Genomic DNA, 25,989 nt, shown 5'->3' with positions numbered 1-25,989 from the left:
GCAGCAAGTTCTTATTAGTTATCTCTTTTATATATTAGTGTATATATGTCAATCCCAATCTCCCAATTCATCCCACCCCCCACCCCTATCATTGTCTCTTTTTAGCTGTGTCTAGTCTACTCTTCAACCTGTTAATTGAAATTTTATTGCAATGACTATTTTTTTGTGCCTAGAATTTCTATTTCTTCCTCCCTATTCCTTCCTGCTTCTTCCTTTCCATTCTTTCCTGCACTTGTTTCATGGTTTCTAATCTTCCCTTTATCTCCTTGGATATTTTAAATATTCCCAGATTAAGATTTCTTTCAGGCTTTTCTGTTATCCCCAGTCCTTGGAGTGTGAACCCTTCCATTTGTTTAATCAGCTGGATTTCTTGCTACGGTTCATTTCTTGGTGCGGTCTGTAATTTTGGATGGTGAGCTCACCCTTCACGGTGGTTGTCTGGCATTTGCCTCTGCTGGGGTCTTAAGAGTTAGCAACTGAAAAGGCTCCAAAAAGGCACCACTGAATGGCCTGTCTTTGGAGGTGAGGATGAGGGTGGCGGAGTGCAGGTGTTAAGGAAGGTGCCCTGAGTTCACTTCCCCACTGTGAAACTATTTGTGTAACTGTGCGCAAATTACTCCTGGAGTCTTAATTCTCTTAATTATGAAATAAAGATAATAATTCCTATTTCCTAGAGATGTTGTGAGGAATTAGTACGATAGTCAAGTTAAGGAACTTAGCACAATATTTAGTATGTATGAAGTGCTTAATATATGCTAAAAAATATTTTAAATACTTGTCAATATCTTCTCCTTGCTTTGTGATATAAGGGAAGAAACATAATGCTTGTGAAAATAGCTTCTGAATATGTATATGAAACAGAGAGACAGCCATTACATTTGGACACTGGTCATATCTATCCCCTTTATTTGTTACACATATTAGCTGAAAATGGGGGAAAAACAATTTCAGAAGAACATGCTCACTTGGCTTTCAGCCACAACAGAGGAGCACTGATGAGAGATGGAAGTTTCAGACATGATGCTTTTTAAAAAATAAGGCCTAATTAGAGACTGGGATCATTTGCCAACTATTTTGGATCATTAAAATAGAGCAGGAGGAAGAGTTCTTCTGCTGAGAAAAAATGACCCAGATAAATTTCTTTGGTTTTATTCAAATAGAAAATATATTTAATTTCTTGGCTGTGTTGTCCTTGGTCATCAGTCCCTTTCAAAGGTTAGAAAGAGAAAAGCAGAGCCCTGAACCTGTAACAAATGCTTAGTAAATACTGTGTGGGCTTATTACAGGGAAGGAATAGAGACACAGGCGAATTCTTGGCCAAGAGAACCTCATGTTACCTCACTTCTATCTCATGTAACATTTGACCACAAATCTTTCCTTAATTAATTGCCACTTTGAATCTGTGGATAAGGGAGGGTTAAAGGGCCAAAGTTAATGTATAAAAGCTGTATGATTTATCATGGAATAGATTATTTTAGTTCTCTGTAAACATTTCACAGAATGATTTGTAATTCTAATTTTCATGAAACATTTATAAAGACTAAAATTAGAAACATTTAAATAGAGAAATATTTTTAGATTCTAAGTACCTGATCTTCATAATCAGATCCTGTATCAGTGATCTCTCCAGTGTCCAACATCATCGAAGGATCAAGGTCACTTGAACCTAAGATTAGGAAAACAAAGATTACCTGATGGAGGTCATCCGTGTACATTTCTAAGGCAAACAATCGCCCACCAAGTTTCCATATTGTCCTATTTACAAATATTTCCAGACTCTTCCCATCTGCCAGGCACTGTTTGGCCTGCAGATGGAAAATGCAGATGTAACAGAGCAGGACCCTGTGGGGCCTTCCCAGGACAGACCCCCTCCCCAATATCCTCTGCTTTAGCTCCTCTCTGAAGTACCTAGATAATAGTATCTGATGCACATTTCCTGAGTTGTTTTACAGATGCTAAAACCATCACCAAATGGAAGAAATTAACTACATGACGATCATGAACACCTAGCTCCCACATCTACTAGTGCCTAAGGAACTATCGTTATGTTAACCCCTGTGACACCACCCAGTTACCTCACCATCAACCAATCAGAGAACTGTGCACGAGCTGATCACATGCCCTGGGACACCTCTCCCTCACCTGGCTTTTAAAAATCTTTGTTGAAACCCACGGAGAATTTGGGCTTTTTGAGCACTAGCTGTTCTGAACTCCTTGTTGGTCACCCTGCAATAAACGCTGCACTTTCCTTCACCACAACCCGGTGTCAGTAGACTGGTTTTACTGCATGTGGGGGAGTAGACCCAAGTACGGTTTGGTGACACTGTCTGCGCCCTTAAGAAGACAGTGATCTTGTGGAGGAGATGAATTTATCAACAGCAAGGTTCAGAAACCAAAAAGAAAGACTAATTCTGATTAGTAGTGGAGGAGATGATGGGGGTGGGATTCTTCACAAGGAAATAGTTTGTAAGTCTAAACTGTGAGGGCGAATAAGGGTGGTCCAGGAGGAGAAGTGGTTTAAGGGTGTGCAATGGTGGCTGAGGAAGAAGGAACACCAGGAGCAAAGTACGGAGTAAGAGTAGAGCAAGGGGTTTCCAGGAAAAGAAGAGCTGAGTTTGCTCACTCCATGAGAACCTGAGAAGTTTTTCCTCTAGCCTTTGGGTCACCTTAGTCCCTGAAGGTGAGAAAAATCAGGTTAACTTAATGTATTAATATAGCATTTTTTCCCCCTAGGTACTACAGGTTACACTGAATTACCTTCCATTAATCCCCAAGGCTCACACTTAAACCAGTAATTTTCTTAATGGGACTCCTGAAGCACAATTGATTCATCATCCTCATCTAATGACTCTTTCCTGCTGGGAAATATATATTACCTAACTAGCCAGAAAGACAGAATTCAGTGCTGTCCATAAAAAGCCAGGCACCCTGTGAAGAAACCAACCACCCCATGCTTCATTGTAAACTTGCCCTTGCCAAATAACTCTTGTTCAGAATATGCAATGAGTAACGTTTAATAAAGATGAGTTTTCAAAAAATGTCAAGCATCTCACACACTTCTCAGATATGGACCTCTCCCAGAGATGCTGCTTCCATACTTTCTTCCAGAAAAAGGATCAAGGTGTGTCCTCACACAGTCTTTCCTCATTTCTTTCTTCTCATCATTACCCCTGCTGTTCACCAAATTGACTAAGTACTAACCAGTTATCAAATCGACTAAGTACTAAGCAGTAACACCATTGTTTACTGTGTTTGTAATTAAAAAAAAATTTTTTTTTAAGTACAGTAAAGGCTTTCAAAATGGAGATACTTGACCCATCAAACCATTTTGGAAAAGTAACTAACTGTAGAGCTACCATGTATAGTTGCATAAGTGTGTACTGCACAATTCTTGGTGATGCCCTTGGCAACACCAGTGTTAATGAGGTGTTTGTAGAATGGAGTTGGGAGGACTATTAATAAAGTGAGACTAGAGGGATGATATGGAAACGTTAATTTTATATATAATTTTTTAAGTAGAAGGATTATATACTTGTAATTTTCCTGTCTCTGTGCTTTAAGTATTTTTCAGATAAATACTTTTATTTATAAGGTGTACCTTATAAATAAAAGGTGTACCTTAGGGCCAAACTACCTGATGTCTCAGAACCCAGTTGGAAGACCAGTTTGCATGTATGTGGTGGGAGACAGTAAAGATGGCAGAAGTAAAATGTACATTTTTCCATTATAAGATCATGGACATTTTAGAATTTAATATTTCATAGAATCCTACCCTGTCACTTTAGAAAAGAGGAAAATGAGCTGTGGAGAAGTTATATAGCTTGGCCAAGGTCATGCAGAAAGTGACTGAGATCAAAGACAGAAGTCACTGCTCCCATTTCTAACATAGCCTGCTGACTCCAAGTTGTAAGCAGGCAAAATCCAAATGGCTTTATAAACATGATCTTTCATTACAGTGCTCTACAGGGGAGGACCTTGGAGGAATGTGCTATCTCTTCTACATTCTGAGAAAATAGGAACAGTGAATGGCCGATGATGAAGTGGGTCACTGGGTGGCTGCGGAAAGGGAAGAATAGAAAGTGGAATAAAGAGGTGTCACTCCAGCCTGTGACAGTCAAGGTGGCAGCTATTGACAGCACCATTAAAGGCAATGCCAATTTTAACTAGCTTTCGTTACTTCCACAATATGGATATTATTCACTGACTAGTGGTGATAGATACTCAAATGATATCCTCCCCTTAGAATTTAGAGTGATTCATGTGCAGTGAGCAACGTGATCTGAACACAAAGGCTAATTAAACATACAGCTGTTTCAGTTCCTGTGTCCTACTTATTTAATTAGAAACTGTTCTTTTGGTCGTTTTAATAAAGTACAACCTGAAGGGCTCTTAGACAACCCAGTTAACAGAGATATTACACATTAATATTTGAAAATGGAACAAGATTATTAGAAAACTATCTTCAGCGACGGTAGAATGAAGAGGTCTTTGTTTAAAAAGCAACTTCTGCTTATAAGGAAGAAGAGATTGGCTTTCCTAATAAAATGTTTTTAACAGAAATTTTATTGTATCATCAAGGGGTGGAATTTCTTGACATGCTGTTGCTCTTGGCAACAGTACTAATAGATCATAGAAGGCATAGACAAAGGATGTCATTATCAGCTCAGATAAAGATTGAATAGCTTTCATTTTCTTTTAGTATTGGTTACTTGGTTTGCTGAAAATGGGACCTTTAATAATAGTCTAAGGCTTGACATACAAAATAGGGAGGTAAATATAACCATATGTACACACTTTTGCCATCTTTCATTGGACAATTGAACACATAAAACAACTGCAATGATCTTGTTACTCAAAGAAGACAGCAAAATTAGGACCTTTTGCAAAAGTGATAGTATGGCTTTCATTTCCCCCTATTTTGAATTTCTTGATTTCTTTTCAGATTTAAAAGTATCCGTCCCATAGATAACAGAGAAAGGTATGAGCTGAAATAGAACCCCACAGGGGGCACTCAGTGTCACTAGTTTTAGACATTGAATGGTCTTCGGAAATATTTTCAGGTTGTCTCCTTAAATTTAAGTGGGAAGATGACAAATTGCCTTCAGAGGTACAGGAAGGCTAACCATACTGCCTTCTGGGACACTGGTAAAGACTTTTTTCCTCCTCGTGGAACTTTCGATCTGGTTTTAGGAAGGCCCTCCTCCCACTTGGAGTACCAGATAGAGGGAGACTCCTGCAAGGCGGGGTTTCCTGCACGGTGAAGGGCGTCTGCAGACAAAGCTCCTCTCACACTTCCCCTGCCCCGTCTGAGGAAAGCGGTCTCTCCCTTCTCCTGTCTCTTCTGCTAAACCTTCGGCAGCTTTAGGTGGGGTTGTATTACATCTCTGAATCTAAGAACAAAACTTAGAAATTCTATGCATTCGATACATATATGCTGAATGACTGAAAAATGGATAAAAGGACAGTTTTACTTTTGTGGATCTCAATCTTTTTTTTTTTTTTAGCATCTTTATTGGAGTATAATTGCTTTACAATGGTGTGGATCTCGATCTTAATCATTTGCTCTTTGAACATTAAATCGCTCCTAAGCGCCTTAGGCATTAGGCACTGGAGAATCCAGCTCTAATACCACCGGCTTGGAAGTGTTAGTAGCAGTTTGTGTTAGAATTCCTTTGAAGAAGGGCATTGTATTTCTTTGGGAAGAAATATCCTGGCAGTATTTGGGGCTAGAAGGAAGCTCCTCGAGGGAACTGGGTGTTGGGGGACTGTTCTGGGTGAGAAGAGAAGGGGGGATTTTTTTTTTTTTTTAGTTACTGCATGACAGCGGTGTGGGAAGGGAGGAAGAGAGGGAGAAGAGGGTAGACGTCAACCTAGGAAAATGGGGAAAGGCTGTGCTGCATGAGATGTGGTCTCTCCCTGCGACCCCTCAAATCCTCAGCAAAGATACTAACCTATACTTAACCTTTTTAACTGGACAGCCGCATGCTTTATACACATAAGGCATTTACTCTTCACAACTGTCCTATGAGGTAGCATTAATATTCTTTCCTTATAGATGGGGACACTGAGGCCCAGCGACACTGAGTGATGTAGGCAGATGACTCTGCTAGAAGTATTACTGGAGGGCTCCATGGAGGAGGAAGCACCCCAGACGGGGTGCAGAGGTTCAGGGGCTGGCATTCTCTGGCCTGGAGGCAAGCAAATGCACACTCTGCTCTGGAGCCAAAGGAGATTTGGTGTGGCTGTGAGTTGACGGGCCCAGGTGAGTAGCCCAGCTGAGGTGGCGAGCTAGAAGAGAAAGGGCTAATGGGGCACCTCGCATGAGATTCATACCGGGTTTCAAACCAACGCTCACGTACACTCTCTGTCCTCATGAAGTCTTGCACTCTTGTAAAGGAAATAGATTTTTAACAAACAATCCTATATCTAATTATATAATCGCAGTTGCGATGAATGCCCTGAAGGTAAAGGGCAGAGCACTACACAGGGATGTAGTCTGGGATGGGGTCTGAGAACGTTTCCTTGAGGAAATCATGTTTAAACTGAGATACAAAGCAGGACCCGGTCAGGTGAAGGATGGGATGAGGAGGTGAGAGAGTAGAGGGATGCAAATGGAGAGAGGTGGTTCCAAGTACTTTGTGCAAGTGGCCAGAGGCGGGAAGGTACCTGAGGCATTCAGGAGCTGGAGGAGGCTGGTGTGGGGGAGGGGAGAGGTGACGCTCTGACGGGGACAGGACCACTGCAGGAAAGCTAAGGATATTTTTGTCATGGTAAGAACCCTGGTGCTCAGCCTGCAGGAAAGTCATGGAAGGTTTTGCTTTGTTTTGGTTTTTGTCGGGTGATCAGAGCTGCATTCTGGGAGGATCCCCATGGCAGCAACAGGATTCCTAACAGACGGCCGGGCCGGGCCAGGGATGACGTAAAAGGCAGGCAAGGAATGACAAAGGCTTCGATGAGTTCGCTAGGGATAGGGAAGGAGGCCTGGACTCCCAAGGTGTCTCTGAGGAACGACGATCTGTGATCGGTGTGAGGTGTGAGGACAGGGACACTTTTGCCTGGCTCTCTTAAAAGAGAAAAACTGCGTGATCTCCGTTGCATGTGAAACCTAAAAAAGTCAAATACATAGAGGCAGAGAGTAGAATGGTGGTTACCACAGACACACAGGTGGGGGAAATGGGGAGATTTTGACCAAAGGGTACAAAGTTGCAGTTACGTAGGAAGAATATGCCTAGAGATCCAATGCACAGCAAGGTGACGACAGTTCATAATATGCATTGAATGCTGGAAAATTGCTAAGGGAATATGTTCCAGATGCTCATTCATCAAACACAGAAGAATGGTAACTATATGAAGATGAAGTATGTTAATTAGCTGGACTGTAGTAATCATTTCACAAGTCAAGTCATCGTGTAGTACATCTTAAACATATACGATTTTTATGTAAAAAATTTAAAGGAATTGAAAGCTATTCACGTGGAGGTGATATGGGAGCAGTGGGGCAGCTGAGATGCTGCAGAGAGAGGATTCAGGAGAAGGGAAGAACCAAGGGAGAAAACCTGGGGGCTGCCGAGTCACAGAGCAGAGGCCACGGACATGGCTTGTTTAATTGACTGAGTCACCGACATTTACAAGCTGGGAGATTTCACCTGCTGGTGCAGGTTTCTGTTTTCTCTGGAAGGAAAGAAGGATCCAGCAACACCGGCCCATTCCTTAATGGCACAGTAACCTGGGGCTGTGAAGTGGCTGCCTCTGGAAGGGGAGGTGTGGCTTATTTCTGGTTTACCACAAGCCCTCCTGGGTTCCCTTCGCTCACCAGGGCTGTTACAGATAGAACAGGTTTACTTTAAGGCTGGAGCAGAACCCAGTTTTCAGGGGTCTTAGAAGTGGAAGGGAGCTGGGGGGAGTTGAGGCTATGAGCACAGACCCCTCTGTTCATAAGCTCAGAGTTGTAGAGAGGAAGGAGTGGTCTCCTGGAAACCTCTGCTATGGGCCAGGCACCGTGCACTCTAACCAAGGGGACATAAAGAGGAAAAGACACAGTTTACTGAATTGCACACAAGCCAGCCCAGCTACATCACTATAGGACGAGGCTACTTTGGAGAAATGCTACTTGAGAGCCATAAAGTACTGGGAGTTCTAAAGAAGAGGCCGCTTAAATCTTCTCCTCTGCTCCACCGTTTGGAAACTGAGGGTATCTAGCCGATAGATATTTGTTGTTAGAGGTCTAAAGGAATGTTCTAAATGAAACATTAAAATAAAAGCACAAGTGTCACAGCAGTTTTCAGAGCAGTGGTACTTTTGTTTACATGATCTTACATGCTTCTCAACACTCCCTCTTGCCCTGCAATAGGCCATCTTTCTGTAAATATCACTGGAAAATGAGGCAGGCGAGTTTACATCAGCTGTCTGTGCTCTGCGGGTCTGTCCAGAAAGACTACTGCCTTTTAAAAAACTCTGTCTTTCTTCGAACCTACTCGCAGTGAGCTTCAAATATGGCTTCAAACTTTTAGATGTTTAGCCTTTTTCTTTACAGCCCGGAACTTTTGGTCTTTATTCACTGAGGCCATAACTGAGAAGAAAGGTGAGGACTGAGAAAGATTTGAGAGTCATCCACGTAGAATTGATGGTTGAAACCAGGACGGACAAGGAGCTGACCCAGAGAAAGAGTAAAAGAGAGTGAGAGAAGGGTCAAGGGCAGAAATGTGAGTACCGCCTACTTAAAGGGGTATGATTACCCTGCACGATTGTCCAACGTCAAACTTCTAGACATAGGAAGAGAAGGGGCAGGGCCACAACAGGGGCTGTGGGTGGGGATGGGAGCAGCTATCACACCAAAGAGGAGGCTTTTCCCAGGTGGCACAGGAGAGACATGTATGAGTTAGGGAGTTCTGGAGAAACTGTAACTTCTATTGTTGCACAAATTGTGGGTTAGATCAGTTTTTTAAAATTATAGTAACAGAGGTCCTTTGCTACATTGTGACTGCCTGCTAATTTGCACGTGCAATGACTGGAAGAAAGGCAGTAACTGTTAAGAGCCAGATGTGTGGCTCTTTTCTATGTTGTTTTGTGCCTATATTTTTAAACCAGAAGGTGTAAAGACCTGAGGACAACATCATCCTTACGACCTTACGGCAGTTTGTTGAGCTCCAATCTTACTACAAAGCCCTAGACGCCTGGCAGGGGATCAGGGTATACTGCAGCCCAAAGGACACAGTGACTTACCTGCTGCAGCCTCTTTGTTTGGAAATAACTTGCTGTCAACTGCCATGCTGATGTCACAGAATACCTCATCCTCGTCTCGGTCGGCATCAAACTGGGAGAAATCAGGACAGACAAGTTGGGAACGTGAGAATACATAAATTAATTCATTCCAAAATATAATGAACATGCATCACACAACTTTATCTCTAATGAAGCAGGACAACAGGAACTGAGTCTTTAATCAGATATTTATAGGGCTTTTCAAGCCCGGACCTCATATCAAACAGAGAGGGGTGTTAGGGAGCAAGCGTACAGTCACTCACGGTTAAGAAAGTTGTGTAGAATTTTCTTAATTTCTAAAACAAGCTTTGGAAAAACCCATAACTTGTGCTTTTCTGGCTCTTAGTTTTGTTTTGAAATCCTCCCCGCCGCCGCCTCCTTAATGAAAAAATATTTCTAAACAACAGGGGGATAGATTTTCTAATTTATTGTTAAAAAAAGAAAAAAGAGACCCCTCAAACCAAATTTTAGCTACTATACAAATACTATAGATGCTATTCTATAGGTATAGTCTACAGACACTATAGGTTTAGATGTAACAAAAATTATGGATTCAAATATTTTACCATTCTCTAAAATTTACACAATTTTAAATATTAAAAATGTGGTTACATTTATAAATCCTCTATTTCCCAAGTTGTTCAGTGGTTTTTAAATATTTATTTATTTGGCTGTGCTGGGTCTTAGTTACAGCACGTGGGATCTTCACTGCTGCGTGCGGGGTCTTTAGTTGTAGCATGTGAACTCTTAGTTGCAGCATGTGAGATCTAGTTCCCTGACCAGGGATCGAACCAGGGCCCCCTGCATTGGGAGTGTGGAGTCTTAGCCACTGGACCACCAGGGAAGTCCCTCAGTGGTTTTCAGAAATACACTTTTGTCTCTTTGGTTTTTTTAAATAGGCTTACTGAGTTATAACTGACATACAATAAACTGCATGTATTTAAAGTGTACAAAATGATAAGCTTTGACATCTGTATACACCTGTGAAACCATCATAAAAATCAAAATAGTGAACATCTCCATCACCTCCCCCCAAAGTTTCCTTGTGCTGCTTGGGAATCCCTTCCTCCTGCCACCCCACCCCCCCGCATCAGGTAATCATTGATATGTTTTCTGTGACTGGAGATTACTTTGCATCTTCTAGGATTTCATGTAAAAGGAATCGTACAACATGAAATATTTTTGTCTGGATTCTTTCTCTCTGCACAATTATTTTGAGATTTATCAAGTTTATTCCTTTTCATTGCTGAGTAGTATTCCATTGTATGGATATACTATTAATTCCATCCTGGGTATCTTTCATCTTGGACATTGTAGTTTTTATCCATAGATTTTTTTAAAAAATAAATTTATTTATTTATTTATTTTTGGCTGTATTGGGTCTTTGTTTCTGTGCGAGGGCTTTCTCCAGTTGCAGCAAGCGGGGGCCACTCTCCATCGCGGTGCGCGGGCCTCTCACTATCGCGGCCTCTCTTGTTGCGGAGCACAGGCTCCAGACGTGCAGGCTCAGCAATTGTGGCTCACGGGCCCAGCCGCTCCGCGGCATGTGGGATCCTCCCAGACCAGGGCTCGAACCCGTGTCGCCTGCATTGGCAGGCAGACTCCCAACCACTGAGCCACCAGGGAAGCCCCTATCCATAGATGTTTGATTTGAGTCTTTAAAAATATCTATGTCTCTATTTAAGGTTTTAAATACATGAAATACCATTATAATAACTTCTAATATCCTTCTCTACTAATTCCTACAACTGAGTTGGTTTTGATTGATTTCCCCCATTATTATGGGGCATATTTTCCTGTTTCTTTGCATGCCTGGTAATTTTTTACTGGATGCCGGGCATTGACAATTTGACCATGTTGGATGGTAGGTGTTTTTGTATTTCTATATTCTTGAGCTTCATTCTGGAATGCAGTTTAGTTACTTGGAAACAACTTGATCCTTTCAGGTCTTGTGTTTAAGATTTGTTGGACTGGACCAGAGCAGTGTTTAGTTTAAGGTTAATTATTCCGCCCTGTTGAGGCAAGACACTTTGAAGTACTCTACCCATTTCCTTGTGAATTAAGGGATTTTCCAGACTGGCTGTAGAAACAGGCACTCTTCTCAGGCTGGTGTGAGCCCCAGCTACTGTTCCTGTTGATCCTTTTGGGTGGTTTTTCCCTCAGCTTTGGGCAGTTTGCTCATATGCATGCCCTGATTAGTACTCTGCTGGATGCTGGAGGGGAACCCTCTGCAGATCTCCAGAGTTCTCTCTCTGTGCATCTCTGGTACTCTGTCCTCTGCAATCCAGCCACCTTGGGTCTCTTGCATTCTCAGCTCCATCTCCTCAACTCTTGGAGTCTACCCATCTCCACAAGGCTTCCTTCTCCCTGCACTGTAGCTGGAAAGTCTCCAGTAATAAGCTGGGGGCAATCACAGGGCCCACCACATTTGTTTCCTTTCTCTCAGGGAATCACCTCATTGTCTGATGTCCAGTGTCTTAAAATTGTTTTTTAAAAAAATATATATATTTTCTTTATTTATTTTTGTTTGTTTCATGGGAGGGAAAATACAGTCTCTTTTATTCCATCTTGGTTTTTAATCGTAATTATTATCTTGAAGATATTTGAAAAGATTTAAGTGATTTATTCCTTTATATATTTTCCTACTGAAGTGTTTCATTATTTTTAGTGAGAGGAATTTAGAAGCCCAAATTAGAAAGTTATTACCTAATCTCCCCTTACACAGTTAAAGCTCATCGTATGGTGCTTTAAAGTACTTTCACTATGTCACATCAGCCCATGGGAAAGGTGAGGCAGATGGTCTTGTTTCTATTTTACAGGTGAGGAAATACCTACTCAGATATTATGACTTTCTCAAGTCAAACACCTAACAAGCAGGAGAAGTAGGACTTGCACTTAGGATGACCGACACTTTCCATCCTATCAGGCTACATGTGATCATCATAGTCAGACAAATATAGCCCTGCTGCTCAAATGAGTGTTAACACAGCCCTTTTGTCTAAACACAAGGGAGAGAAAAGCAGATGGTGGTTAGGGCAGATACGAGGGGACCACCAAGGCAAGATTAGTGCCACCTTAATGCACTGCTTCCCACACCCATAGACCATGGCTGGTTTTTTTCTTTCAAAATGTCTGTCAGCTATCATCAGTAAGGGGTAAGTTCTACTAAGAAGGGGTTTGTTTTTATTTTTTTCTTGGGCTTTTGAAAGATGGGTGGCAGCATATCATTTTATAAATAAAAAAGCATAAGCTTATGTTTTAGTCATAGTTCCCCAGAAAACAGAACCTAAGGCAAAACTTGTAGGTTAACACTTTACTGGGGGCGCGCGTATGCATGTAACCCCAGGGCAGTAAGTTTGAAAGAAAAAGGGAAGTAAGACAAAGAAGGAAGCCAAGCAAATGTAAGGTGGCATATTACTGATCTGGGCCCCAGCTTCACAAAGACACAGCTGGTCTCCAGAAAGGCTAAATGGAACCAGTACCTCTCAGAACAGTCTGAGGAGGGAGGTAGGGAGAGGCATGTATATGCTGTCTTTTCAGTTTCCTGCTTCCATTGGTCCAAGTTTTCCTTATGAAGAGTTAAGTCCCCCCACCTCTTGGTTGTGTTTCCTAGACCCCGGGGCAGCCCCTGGGAAGCCAGATGCCATGCCCCAGGGAGTGGCAAAGCATCTGGATCTAGAAGTGCTGGAAGGTGCCCAACCCCCTGCAGGTCTGGTCTGGTTGGGCCTGGGAGCCATCTCTGCACAGGCTCCCACCAGGCTGGGGACGGTGAAGCCCAGCCTTCATCCTTAAGAGGCTGGCTGGGTCCGTCAGCCATGCTGGAAGGCAGGGCATCGGTGGACAGCTCTCTGTTCAACAAGTGGCCGAGGCCCGGGGCACATGGGCCAAGTGAGTCAGGGGAAGCTTGTAAACTGGCTTAGGCAGCTTAAAACTCAACCAGAGCTTGATTTGAATTTCTGCTTTCCCTGTAGCAGCAGTCTGATCTTGAACAACTTATTTCCCTGTTCTTAGCATATATACAATGCGATTATTGTGAGGACTAAAGAGATGGTGTATTTAATAACCCAATACAGAGCCTGGCGTAACTGCAGTTCTTCTTTTTCCTCCTTAAGGCTGAGGGAGTATCATCTATAGACCTTTGATTGCTTCTGTACTTTGAACAAGGCGTGTGTATGCTACACACACACACACACACACACATGCATACACTTTTTTTTTTTTTTTAACTTGGGGATTGTGTAATAAGGAATACAACTGACTTTGAGATTTTCTAGGAGATATTCTATCCTCCAATTGATTTGAACAAGGATATGTTTAGCTCTGGCAGACTAAAGGACTTAATTGTCCAATCCAAAAGGCAAAATGCAAAAAGTAAAACATCATTCATGAAAGCACTCAACAAATATTTGCTGAGTATCTACTATGTCCTAGGTAGATTCTTCAACTGACCACTCTTAAGTGATTGGACTACGAACAAGGAGCCCCACGGAAGGAAGATGACACCCACACAGCCAACTCAACTCTGGGATTGTACAGATGTTGTTGAAGCCCACTGACTCTTGCATCAGGACCACAGAATTTAACCTAGACTTCCTTATTTTCTGTAATATCCCACTTTGACAGCTCCAGGACTAGCATGGGACTCTTGTCTCTAGTCGTTTGGCAAATTATGTGGCATACGGACCTTGGAGAGCATTCTGATTGAGTACTATCAGGACAACTGCCACTTAATGGACAAAGATCTTTACAAAATGGTAACATTCAGTGTTGGAGAGGTTGTGTGTATGGTGAGTGGAGAACTGGCTTTTCAATCATCAGACTTTTTACTTATTATTTGTTTTTGCACAAACCATACACATCCATGGTTCTCAACCAGGAATAATTTTGTCCACCCCTCCCGCCCCTGCCCCAATATTTGGCAATGCTGGTAGATATTTTTGGTTGTCACAACTGGGAGGGGGGAGGCTACTGTCTAGGGACGCTGCTAACTACCTTACAGTACACAGGACAGCCCTCTCACAACGGAGAATTATCCAGCCTAAAATGTCAATAGTGCTGAAGTTGAGAAACCCTCATCTACACCAAAGCATTCTCAGTTTTTGGGTTTCTAAATAGTGTTTTGAAACTCAAGTAACAATGATCTCCTTCCCTTCCTTTCTCCCTTCCTCCCTCCCTCCCTTCCTTCCTTCCTTCCTTCCTTCCTTCCTTCCTTCCTTCCTTCCTTTCTTCCTTCCTTCCTACCTTCTCTCTCTTTCTCTCTCTCTCTCTCTGATTTTGACCTGCAAGAACCCGTGCTGTAAACGTCAAAATACAAAGGATAGTAGAAGTGATAATACTGCAGGGGTAGCATAGGTATAGGGTGATGAAGGTTCTAGAAATAGCAGTTTCTACAGATCTCGTGGGTCAGAAACAAGCTTTGGGGGCAGATGTAACTGTATGCCACTAGGCCAGATGATGTCCGAGGTTGTTCCCAGCTCTGAAATTCTGTGATTAGGTGGGCCCTTTATCTTTTTGGTGATTGTTATTTAATATCTAGCAATCTTAACAAACCTCTTTTCTTATTCTGAGGGAAAGAACTCACAGAGGACACGGTCTGCAATGATTTGTTTTATGTCATTTAATGTAAGAGGGCTGGGGAGGTCAATTGGAAATTTCAAAATGAGATGCTTACCAAATTCCCCAGTTCACTCACAACATGTTTTAAGTTGAATAACAAATGTTGTAACAGCTTTCAAAATCATACAAAATATATCTAGGTTAGGAAAGGAAATTATAGTAGATTGAGCAGAATTAGGCACCATCTGAGGAGAAAGCAACAATGACGATTTGCAATTTTAATGGCAGAAATGAGTTCTTGTTTGTTTTCTTTTGGCTCTGATTTTCAGACTGCAAGAGGCTGCCCAGATCTTCTCCATAGAGACAAGGCATTCTGTGTTCTTAGCTCTGCTAGCTGGGAATGTTAGGTGTATAAAATATCCTAAAAGGATTCGAAAAGGAGGATAACAGTTCAGTCTTTCTAGATTCCACTTTCATTAAACTTAGCTCTGTCTCCTATATTTTCTCTGCTTCAACATTTGAAAAGGAAATAAACTGGCTCTGTTATTAGTATTGTCTCAGTTTTATATATCCCATAAGTATCATTCTCTGAGCATCATACCAGCTTCTTCAACATTTTACTTCTCCCTGGTTTCCTGCAAGGGATTTCAATTAAGTATGCTCTCTACCAAATGGTTTTCATCATTTGCTACTGGAGATCCTTCAACATGCAAAACATTGGCCCTTCAAATCTTTTCTTTTATATGTCTTAAGACTTCCTTCTAAAGAATTGATTGGTTGGTGTCCTCTTTACAGTACTTTGTTTTCCTCCAACAAAAATTGGAGTTTGCACTAAAATAGTGATCATTAAAAAACTTGTGGTCCCGGGAGTGAAATCTGTAGTTATGAGCGATGGAGTAATCACAGTTTATATTATTCTGCAGAACTGTGTTTCTAAAGCTTCATAATTAAACACAAAATTTGAAGAGAAGCATCGAAGTAGATTTGGTTGGGGGTGGGGCGGGTAGGGACAGCATTCTGTCTGGGAAAGCCAAATCATGTAGGTGGTGGAACAAGGATCCGAATCCACATCTGTCTACATTGAACTGCCAAGGCTGTCAGGATCAGCTCTCAGCTCCATGGGGCAGCCATAGATCTTAGCTGGGCTCTTGCAGAACAAACCAGAGTTAAAGCCCTAAAGGAGTACTCTCAGGACAGACTGAAGCCAAGCCAAGCCAGGTCCAGATGCAATAGACTCAAATATTCTTGATCTTGTTTTCCATTTTGAGGCCATACTAGGTGATTTTGTTTCTCTGTATAATATGCGTACCCTGCCAGATGGATGTGTCTGTTGGCAGAAGAACCTCTCTGCAGGCTGGCCAGGAGCATCGGAAGGAGCAAGGACAGGCAAAGCTGACCGCAAGAGGAGGAAGATGTCCCAACTGCAAATAGAGCTCTCTCTCGCGGTCTTTAGCTTAAAGTTATCAGTTTCACAGGGAAGCTGGCTACTGCTTCTCCATCCTCTTTGTCTACTGTTGACTCTAGTTGTACCTTCCCCAGTAGCCTTCTACAACTTAAACAACCCTGCCCTTTAGTTTCTTAAGAGGACTGAAGTCATCTAGCGTGGATTCTGTTTTTCTCCTCTCATTACCACTCAATCCTTCCTCAGTAATCAAAGAAAGAGTAGGCGTACCCTCCTTCTAAGAGCCTCTCTGGGGTTGGAGAGTAGATTTCTGGTCGGGGTCCATTTTCTGTCTAGCACTTCCTGTAGAGGCTGCTCTGGTTTTGCCCCAGGGGTTCCCTCTCCACCCGCACCCGAGGCACAGCCTTGGCTCAGCGGCTCCTCCTCACGTCCCAGCCAGGGCTTCAGCCCTGCCCCTGACTGGGGGGCAATGTTCCAGACTCCTTTCCCAGAGCTCCTTACTCTGGTTGTCTCATTAGGGGATGGTGGATCCAAAGCCAGACCGCCTGCAATAAGAGGGGAGAGACTAGGTCTCAGGACTTGCAGAAGGTTGCTGGGAAGAGTCAAAGAATAAAGAATCCAAGTTGGTGGTGGAAACTGGGTCTGGAACAGTTTTTGAGCCGAAGGGTATGTGGCTACAGTAGCTGAGTTTTAATACTTTGCAGGCTAAAGTAGAGCCCTAGAGCAGACATCCTCAGACTGAGCAATGTCCAGATAATGAACTGATATCAAGTGCTCAATATTTTGCTCGTGGATCTGTTGGCACTATGAGAGGACAATTTTCAGGTTAAGTTGCTCCATGTGGCATCTTAAAAAAAAGCCAAACTCCAGAAACAAGAGAGTAGAATGGTGGTTGCCAGGGCCTAAGTGGTGGAGGAAATGCGGAGATGTCAGTCAAAGGGTACAGATTTCCATTATAAGGTGAATAAATTCTGTGGATCCAATATTCAACATGGTGACTATAGTCAACAATACTGTATCATACACTAGAAAGTGCTCAGAGAGTAGATCTTAAATGTTCTCACCACACACACACACACACACACACACTGTAATCATGTGAGGTGATGGGTGTGTTAACAACCTTATCGTGGGAATCTTTTCACAACATAAATGTGTATCAAATCATCTCATTGTATATCTGAAACTTATACAATGTAATATGTCAATTCTATCTCAAGCTGGAAAAAAAAGTAAAGTAAAATTAAGTTGCCACAGAAAGCATATATATAAAAGGCACAGATATCCTTTTTATTCTTTTTGGCCTTGCGTTGAGGCTTGTGGCATCAGTTCCCTGACTGGGGATTGAACCCGGGCTCTTGTCAGTGAAACCACGGAATCCTAACCACTAGGCCAGGGAACTAATTTTTTTTGGGGGCGCACCACGTGGCTTGCAGGATCTTAGTTCCCCAGCCAGAGATCGAACCTGTAATTAGTCTAATGGAGGTGTAGCTGAAAAAACCCCTTATTTTAGTACATGTGAACGGATTTAATATATTTTTAAGATGATACTACTAAATGATGCGTTGCTTCTCACTCAGAAGTTAATTAAAGAAATAGATCTGCAGCCCAGCAAATAGGTTGATACAGTGGATTTTGTCAGATAAGAAAAGTTTTAGAATATGTCTTAGGATCAGGATGGATCTACAAGATGCAATTCAACTCAGTAAAGATTTATCGAGCACCTACTTTGTCCCAGATATGCGCTGGGTACTGAAAGTACATGAAAAGAAGATTAAATCATGTTAGGTATTCTGTAATTATTAAGGCACAAACAAGGATTAAAATACTTTGAAAAGATTTGATAAAGAAAAGTTACAAGAAGAAAATGGAGGAAAATAGGCAAGATATACTCACTGTAGACAAGAATCACATCACATGGTTCCTATATTTCCTCTACCGCACCTAGCAGGGTGCTGAGCCCAGCAGTTAGACAACAAGTACTTGTCAGACTCAATTAACCAGAAAATTCAATTAATTAAAATACCCTTTCCCTTCCTATTTTCTCTTTTTTCCCTCTCCTCCCAGCATTCCAGCAATTTGAGACTTTATAAAACTACAAGGTGCTGGCATAAAGATTTAAACCTCTGCCAAGAAATCATCCAAACTAAAACTAGTTAAGAGCCTCAGAAGTCATATTTCAGCCTCGTGTGACATTTGGTACCTTTCATAATTACAGGCTCCGTTCTCTCTAGTGCTCAAGTGTCTCCTCTGTAGAGCCCTAAGTGGTACCCTGGAAGCCTGAAAAAACCACTTGCTGCCAAAGCGCCAGATGTGTGACTAGGGGTTAATTTAGGCCTCAGGAAGATCAGGCTCATTCTTTCTTTCACTAATTTTTTCCTTTCCTTTTTTTCCCCCAGTTGAGATGCTTCATTCTTTTATTTTTAAAAATATCTCAACAGCGGTGTTGACTTTAACAACCCTAGCCAAATGTGGCCAGTTCATAATTACCTGGGAGATTTAGTGGAGATCAAGTGGAATCAAAGAGATCAGCTCAGAAAAGGAAAAACAAAGGGAAATGTATCTTGCAATGTCAACACGGGACCTTAGGATGAAACATATTGCTTACAAGCAGAAAAAGAGTTAGGATTTTAAATCAAATTCCTTTTTAGTTAATACACACTTTCTATGTTACCAGTACTGAGAGATTGTCTCTCTATACAAATTTCTTTAGGATGGCATTTAACACTGATGAAAACAGATTTTATTGGAGTAGCCAGCAGTTGTTCTGGATAATAAAATAGCTCTTAGAAGAATCGTGCTAATGTTTCCCCTTGTTGGAGACATCGACAAGAAGTATTATAAATATGACTTTGGGGAAATAATTTAATTTAATTCAGTCAAATATGGCAGTGCCTTTGCCCTCATGGAGTTTAAGGTCTATGTTGAGAAACTGATAAGTAAATCGTTAATAACAGTTCCATGCAAGAAGGGCCTTGATGGGGTGTACATGGGGTGTCCTGGGGGCTGGGACTGTGCAGGTGGGCAGTGTGGGGTTAGGGGAGGGTCAGAGAAGGCTTCCTGGAGAAGCTGATCCATGAGTCAAAGTCTGAACAAGTGAGACTAAGTGAAATGAAGAAAGGAAAGGAAGGGCATTTCTTTCAGTGACAAGGAATAAAGGTATGAAGGCCACAGTTTCTTTGAAGAAAATGAGGGTGGCTTTGCCTTAAAATTTTGGGATTCACCTTCTGAGAAGGGATTGGGTGGTGATGGACCTTCTTGCTTCCTGAAGTTATTTGACAGCTTTCTTGGGGTTTTTGATCCGGTAGCTGCTTCCTCTACCAGAAATCCCTGGGCATGTGCATGTACTAACTCTGTGCTGGGCTGTGTCCACAGGAAGGTGACAGATGAGTTCATGGGCATAACAGTAGTTACCATTTATTAAGCACTTACTATCTGCCAGGCAACAGGCGAAGCACTTTGTAAACATCTCAGTAACACCCAGAACAACCCGAGGTGTCACTCTCCCAAGGAAATAGTTAGCTCAGAAAGGTAATACTTATTTAAGGTCAAAACTGGTGCAGAACAGGGCTTGGGTATGAACTCTGGTGTGTCTTACTTTTGTCTTACTATACTACACGTGTGCTCTTAAGAACTAAGCTACTTAGGTCTGTGAAGAATAAATCCTATGCAGTTAGTTATCCCACATTCACTTCTTTTTTTCTTTTTTTAATTGGAGTGTAGTTGCTTTACAATGTTGTGTTAGTTTCTGCTGTGCAACGAAGTGAATCAGCTATATGTATACATATATCTCCTCCCTCTTGGACCTCCCTCCCACCCATCTCACCATCCCACCCATCTAGGTCACCACAGAGCACTGAGCTGAGCTCCCTGTGCTATAAAGCAGGTTCCCGCTAGCTAGCAATTTTATACATGGTAGTGTGTATACATATTTTTCCCCTCTATTTTTAGTTTTAAGGTCATTTCCAATTTCAGAGCCATTTAAACAACCATCCTCATTTTTTCCTTTATGCACTAACCCCAGGTTTAGTACTTTGTGATAATGTGGTTAGTACCAAGTTCCCCAAAAAACAATCTGGTCTTTGTTTCAGAGTAATTAACTTATTAACAAGATGGCTATGGTTTGATGGTAAAAAGTAATTAAAAAAAAAGAATGGAGGATTATTTAACAATTTAATAGCCATTGGGCCCTTTGGATAATTCAGCTATTTTGTTCCAAGTTTTAGGAAAAATATAAATGAAGCAAGAAAGAAAAATAAAATTATGAGAATGGAAATCAGATTTATAATAATAGGATTTATATTTAGGTCCATGGACAGGAGAGGAATTAATGTGTAAATGGATAAAAAAATCCCTATAAATTCTTCTGATGCTGACTTTATGTGGTTTTAGCTGACTCAACTAAAAGGATGGTTACTCTTCACATTCCTCTGCTAAAGTCATTAGACCTTTGACTAGAAGCAACATGTAGAAAAAGAGATTACTTGTCATCCATAAGCTATATCTATATTTTATTTGTTGAATTTTGAAGTGGGTCATCTAGAAATTCCATTGGCCACATATCACTCAACCAATCTTGCACCCAGCAAATTCAAATCATGTGTAGCCCTGGGTTGATTCTGTTAGGTAAGTATGGTATTGATAGATCTTTCAGGCAGTAGCTGAGGTGGGTGGCTAGAGAGGATGAAGATGAGTGAAAAAGGGGATACAGTTGCAGAACATGCCTCTACCTCATCCCATGGAAACTTGTCCATGTGTGTCCTGCTTCACCTTCTCCATCATTTTTGTTTGTTTGTTTGAGGCTAATTTTTGTTTAATTATTCCTCTTTTTCATTTTCAGATACACTTGAGACCCTAGAAGAAATCCTGTCTAGCCTCCTGTAGATATCAGCAATGAGAGATTCTGTTCTATGAAGGTGTGACTTCCCTCAAAGATGAAATGAGCATAGCCTCTGAAAAGTGATTAGCCTCTGTGCTGTCTCCAGCCAAGTCTGCTTCTCTTTATGATTTATCTCTGCCATCGTGGACATGGTGAACTTCCTCCTAAAGGGGCTGGGAACTGGTAAGCTTACCTAAGGTATAAAAGGTGCATAGTATTTGCAAAGCAACAGACTTCTCCAAAATTTTATAGACAGCATTCCACATGGTACACATGGGACGTGCCAGTGGAGACCAAAGCCAATGAGAATCTGTTAAGAGCCTCAGGACAAAAAGCTGAGCCTGAGAAAACCACAACTAATGTCAATTTCAAATGAAACCTTTAGGCTCATAGAATAAGGCAGCTTTGATTACACAAAAGCAAAGGCAAATATATCAGCTTTTACAAAATGATGAAGTGACTTTGTAGGATATTTAGGAAATTTATCACATCCTGCAAGACCTCTTGCAAGCTACTGGAAGGTTCTCATAGATGGTTTTCATTTACTCAACAAATATTTGAGTACCTAACATGTGCTGTGGGTGTGGTATGCAAAGATGTTTTACTCCAGTATCACATAGTAGAATAAAGAAGACTGCATTTTCGCCTGTTATGAATGTCCTCTCCATTAAAGGTAAGTGAGAAAATGACACTATTGAGTGTGTGGAAACTTGTATTAATTTATTCATTAAAAACACATCTTGTGCACCTACTATATGCCATGCTTTGGAGGTTCAGTGCTCGGTAAAATAATACTCTTGCCCTTGAAGAATTCATTGTCCAGTGAGGGGACATTCACTTGAACCCTAACATTAATATAGAATAAAGGCAGTCACAGAGCTATAGAGAAATGTACATGGGAGATCAGAGGAGAAAGGAGGATTAATTGGTCTCAGAGAGGAAAGGGGGATTAAGATGGATGTGTGGGTAGATGGGATTTGAGGATTAGAGAAAGTGTCAGAGGAGATGAGGGCATTTGAGTCCCAAATATTTCAGACCCATAAATATTCTTGTCTGGGTTTGTGGCTGCCCCAGATCTAATAAAGGTATTCTTCTTTATGTGACAACAATTTAGGAATCAGAAAACACGCAGCCAGATCTACACAATTCTTTATCTGGTTGGAGAATTAGTTTTCTCAATAATGTCAATAATAATTCATTGTTTTGCTTTGACCACAGGTAACCCTCAAGGGAAATGATAAGGTGTAGAGAAAGACTCTTAAGCTAGATCACCTGGATTCAAATCCTAGCCCTACCATTACTAGTTGTGTGACTTTGTGATTCTCTAAGCCTCTTTCCTCATCCATAGAAAGGTGATAGCCATAGTGCCTACATCACATGGTTGTGGACTGCTAAAAGGGTTAAGTAAGAGAATCCATTATTACTGTAGAGCTTGGCACATAGTAAATCTCAAAAAGTGTTACCTATTACTATACTAGGGAGTAGCAAATGGTTGTCTATGTAGAATCACATTTCCTGGAAGCATTTAAAATGGGATAAATTCTTTTAAGTCCAAAATGATTTACATCTCTTTCTGACAACTTCTTAGGTCTCATCATTGCTTCTGCTTTTTAAAAATCTCCCTGGTTGTAAATCAACTATACGCCTATAAAAATTTTAAAAAATCAATAAAAATCTCCCTGGCTTACATTTATTTTATAAATATCATTATAACATTGATAGAGGAAATAAAAGCCACAATAGCAACAAATCACCCCAATCTGTGCCTCACTTTCACTTTTCCACAATCTTTTTTGGACCAAACGTTCTGCAAGTGAATAAATGAATAAATAAATGGATTGTGATCTCAACGGTTCTGTCTCAAAAAGAAGTATAAGGTATCATAAAAATCATGCCCTAAGAACTAGGCTACATTTCTGTGTTTACCCCGAAAGCTGGGAATAACTGTAACATAAAATGATTTCCTGAATTTTAAAATATTTAAAAAGACGTCCCATCACTATTTCCTGGCAGGAAAGGCAAAAATGGAAGATTGAGGGCAAAGTGATAAATTTGGAATGAGAAACTACAGCAATGACGTTAATACTAGCACCAAAACAGGTTTCCACGGAGTATAAAAAACAGTCCTTTGACCACTAAAAGGCCATTTCCTTTTGGCATAAAATCATGACCTACTTAGCGGTCTTGTCAGGAGAGTGAGAATCATGATTATGAGTGTGCAGATTCAGGTTCTGCGTTTCCCTGGTCGCAGTGAACACAGCTGGACGACAGCCGAGGGGGTTAAACATAATCCCCTGAGCACACACTGAAGAGAAGGCAATACGAGTTCTCTATTTAAAATTCAGATACATAATTTTTAAAGATTTGTAAGTAGCCAGATACTTATCTCACTTTAAGATAATATTAGTATTCATTTAAAATGTGTTATTTTAAGTTTTTCTTTAACATGTCAAGTGAATTACAGAGGGATGTGGCTTAAACTTTAAGTCGCTTAGCTTATAAACGGCACAGAGCAAACCAGTAATTACCCTGAAGAAGAGCAATGCCACTCATTAGCACGGCCGCAAATGTGTTTGATGATTTCCCCCATAAGATTTCATGAGAGTTTAAGTCTGGACACTTGCTCCTTGGAGGAATACTGAAAAATAATTAACATCCATTTTAATCTCAGGCCGTCTAATAGTGTTCATGGTATTTTTTTTTTTTAATTACCAACGTGATTTTTTTTAAATTTATTTATTTATGGCTGTGTTGAGTCTTCGTTTCTGTGTGAGGGTTTTCTCTAGCTGTGGCAAGTGGGGGCCACTCTTCATCGGAGTTCGCGGGCCTTTCATCATCACGGCCTCTCTTGTTGCAGTGCACAGGCTCCAGACGCGCAGGCTCAGTAATTGTGGCTCACGGGCCCAGTTGCTCCGCGGCATGTGGGATCTTCCCAGACCAGGGCTCGAACCCGTGTCCCCTGCATTGGCAGGCAGATTCTCAACCACTGCGCCACCAGGGAAGCCCAATTCATGGTATATTTTTAACTGCAGCCAGGCCTAAACCTAAACAACCAATTTAGAAGGTATAATTGTATATGTGCTTATTCAGTGGTTAATCTATCACATAGCAGAGACAAAAAGACTGGGAATCTTCTAGATATTTCAACCACTCTGCATGTTCCAAGGATTCTAAAATTTCTTATTTTATTCAAGAACCATCTTGGAGTTGATATGCCCGGCCTTTTAGAAGGAGGGAGGTGCAGCTGGTAGTTCCATCTTTTACAAGGAAAATGAAGCCACTCTGTGAAGCTATAAATGACCCAGGGTCAGTGGTCTTCAGTATTTGTTTTACTCTATTCCACCTTCCTCATTTCTGAGCATTTGGTATAATGAAGAGGTTAAGAGTGTGAGCTCTGATATCACACCAGCTATGTGACTCTGGAAAACACATCATCTCAGTTTCTGCAGGTGTAAAAGGGGGGTAATAACAGTTCCTACCTCACAAAAATAATCCACGCATAGTGTCTGCACATGGCAAATGTTTTATAAATGCTAGTTATTATTATTATCTATTTTTTATTATCTGGTTTTCGGTGTCTTTCCTGTAGCATCTATCCATTTATTTACCCACCCATTAGCTATTAATTGAGCATCTGCTATGGACAGACACTGGGCCACATCAACAGCCTGAGGATGTTTTGATTTGAAGAAGGTCCTGAGAGAGACCAATATATATACCAGGTTGGTAAACCCCTCCCCAGCTGCTGAGGGTATTGGCTGCTAACAGCTTACCCCCAAACCCTTTTCTGGAGGACTGCTCTTGGCTGACAGGTGCTGCCTGGAAGCAGCCCTCTATCCCCTGGGCCATCTCTGTGCAATTCTCTGTACGGAGCTGCTGGTGAGATCAAGCTGAGTCTGGACTGCTCCTGAAATTTTTAATTTGTATCTGCCTTCTTTCCCTGCCTTCCCCGGTTCCCCTCACTCCATGACAGGTGTCTTCTGAGAGCAATCCCTCAACAGACCCTCTCAGAAGCTCTGCTGCTGCAGAATCCAACCCAAGACAAAACATGCCCAGGTACTATTCATATACAAATTTTGATAATGCAGCTTTCAAGTCAATATACAAATAATGATTAACCACAAATTTCTAGGACTTCTTTAAAATACACAGATAAAAATAATCTATTGTTCTTCTAAAGGGATTGAACATGTACTTTTAAAGTATTCTTATTAAGGCTTCACTCTGCCTTTTTTTAATCTTAGCTTTCTTAGAATTTCCTCACTTTTAAGCTAAGAAATCATGCTGTAAAATGGATATAAAGTAAATAGAACAGAAATCTTATTTATGAATTTTTAAAAAACATTTTGGGGTTTGTTTTTATTTCTTATATTCTTTCAAAACTGGAATAAAGGCCTTCTTTTTTGGATGGGTTGGTGATTTTGATCATCTCTCTGGTTCAGTGTTTATTCCCATTAATATTTTTTCTTTTACTCTTTATGAGTGATCTGGGTTTGTCATTCTGTGTAGAAGTTGGTTGTTAGCTTCACAAATTCTGGGCTCTACACGCTCACCTAAGTGTCCAGTGTTACAGTTTTATCAACTGTTTAATGACAGTGGTAATGAGCCCCTCAAGACACATACAGCAGTCTGGCAAAATATAAGTTTCATATAGTGAAACGTGCTCTGGTCAAAACTTTCACATCTCTGTTTTATAAACTATGACAGATAATGAGGTATGAATAATTATAGATGAGTGCATGGTCTAGGCATTTCATCCTATTGGAGATCACGTTATATCAAAGAATTTTTTTGTGAAACTAAGCATAACTGATTGTAACCGGGTATGATATTCAGACAAGAGCAGAATGCACTTCTTAATATTCTGCAAGTGTCCTTTCAAACAGCTAAC

The 25,989-nt window shown here is 41.1% G+C and overlaps 1 protein-coding gene across 4 annotated transcripts in view; it reads right to left on the bottom strand.

The window, feature by feature from the left end:
• The window catches only part of AK5 (adenylate kinase 5), a 243,579-nt gene that overhangs the window by 109,412 nt on the left and 108,178 nt on the right, over window positions 1-25,989 (bottom strand). For all 4 annotated transcript variants that reach the window (XM_068538033.1, XM_068538034.1, XM_068538036.1 and 1 more), the window contains exons 7-8: window positions 9,223-9,313; window positions 1,590-1,666 (exon numbers count right to left, since the gene is read on the bottom strand). In XM_068538033.1, coding sequence (XP_068394134.1) covers window positions 1,590-1,666; window positions 9,223-9,313 — 168 coding nt within the window. The remainder of the gene's footprint in view (window positions 1-1,589; window positions 1,667-9,222; window positions 9,314-25,989) is intronic.

Source organism: Eschrichtius robustus, chromosome 3 (assembly GCF_028021215.1).
Source record: "Eschrichtius robustus isolate mEscRob2 chromosome 3, mEscRob2.pri, whole genome shotgun sequence".
Classification (NCBI taxonomy): Eukaryota; Metazoa; Chordata; class Mammalia; order Artiodactyla; family Eschrichtiidae; genus Eschrichtius; species Eschrichtius robustus.
The sequence above is the reverse complement of the archived record's forward strand: the minus strand, read 5'-3'. Positions and strand labels throughout refer to the sequence as shown.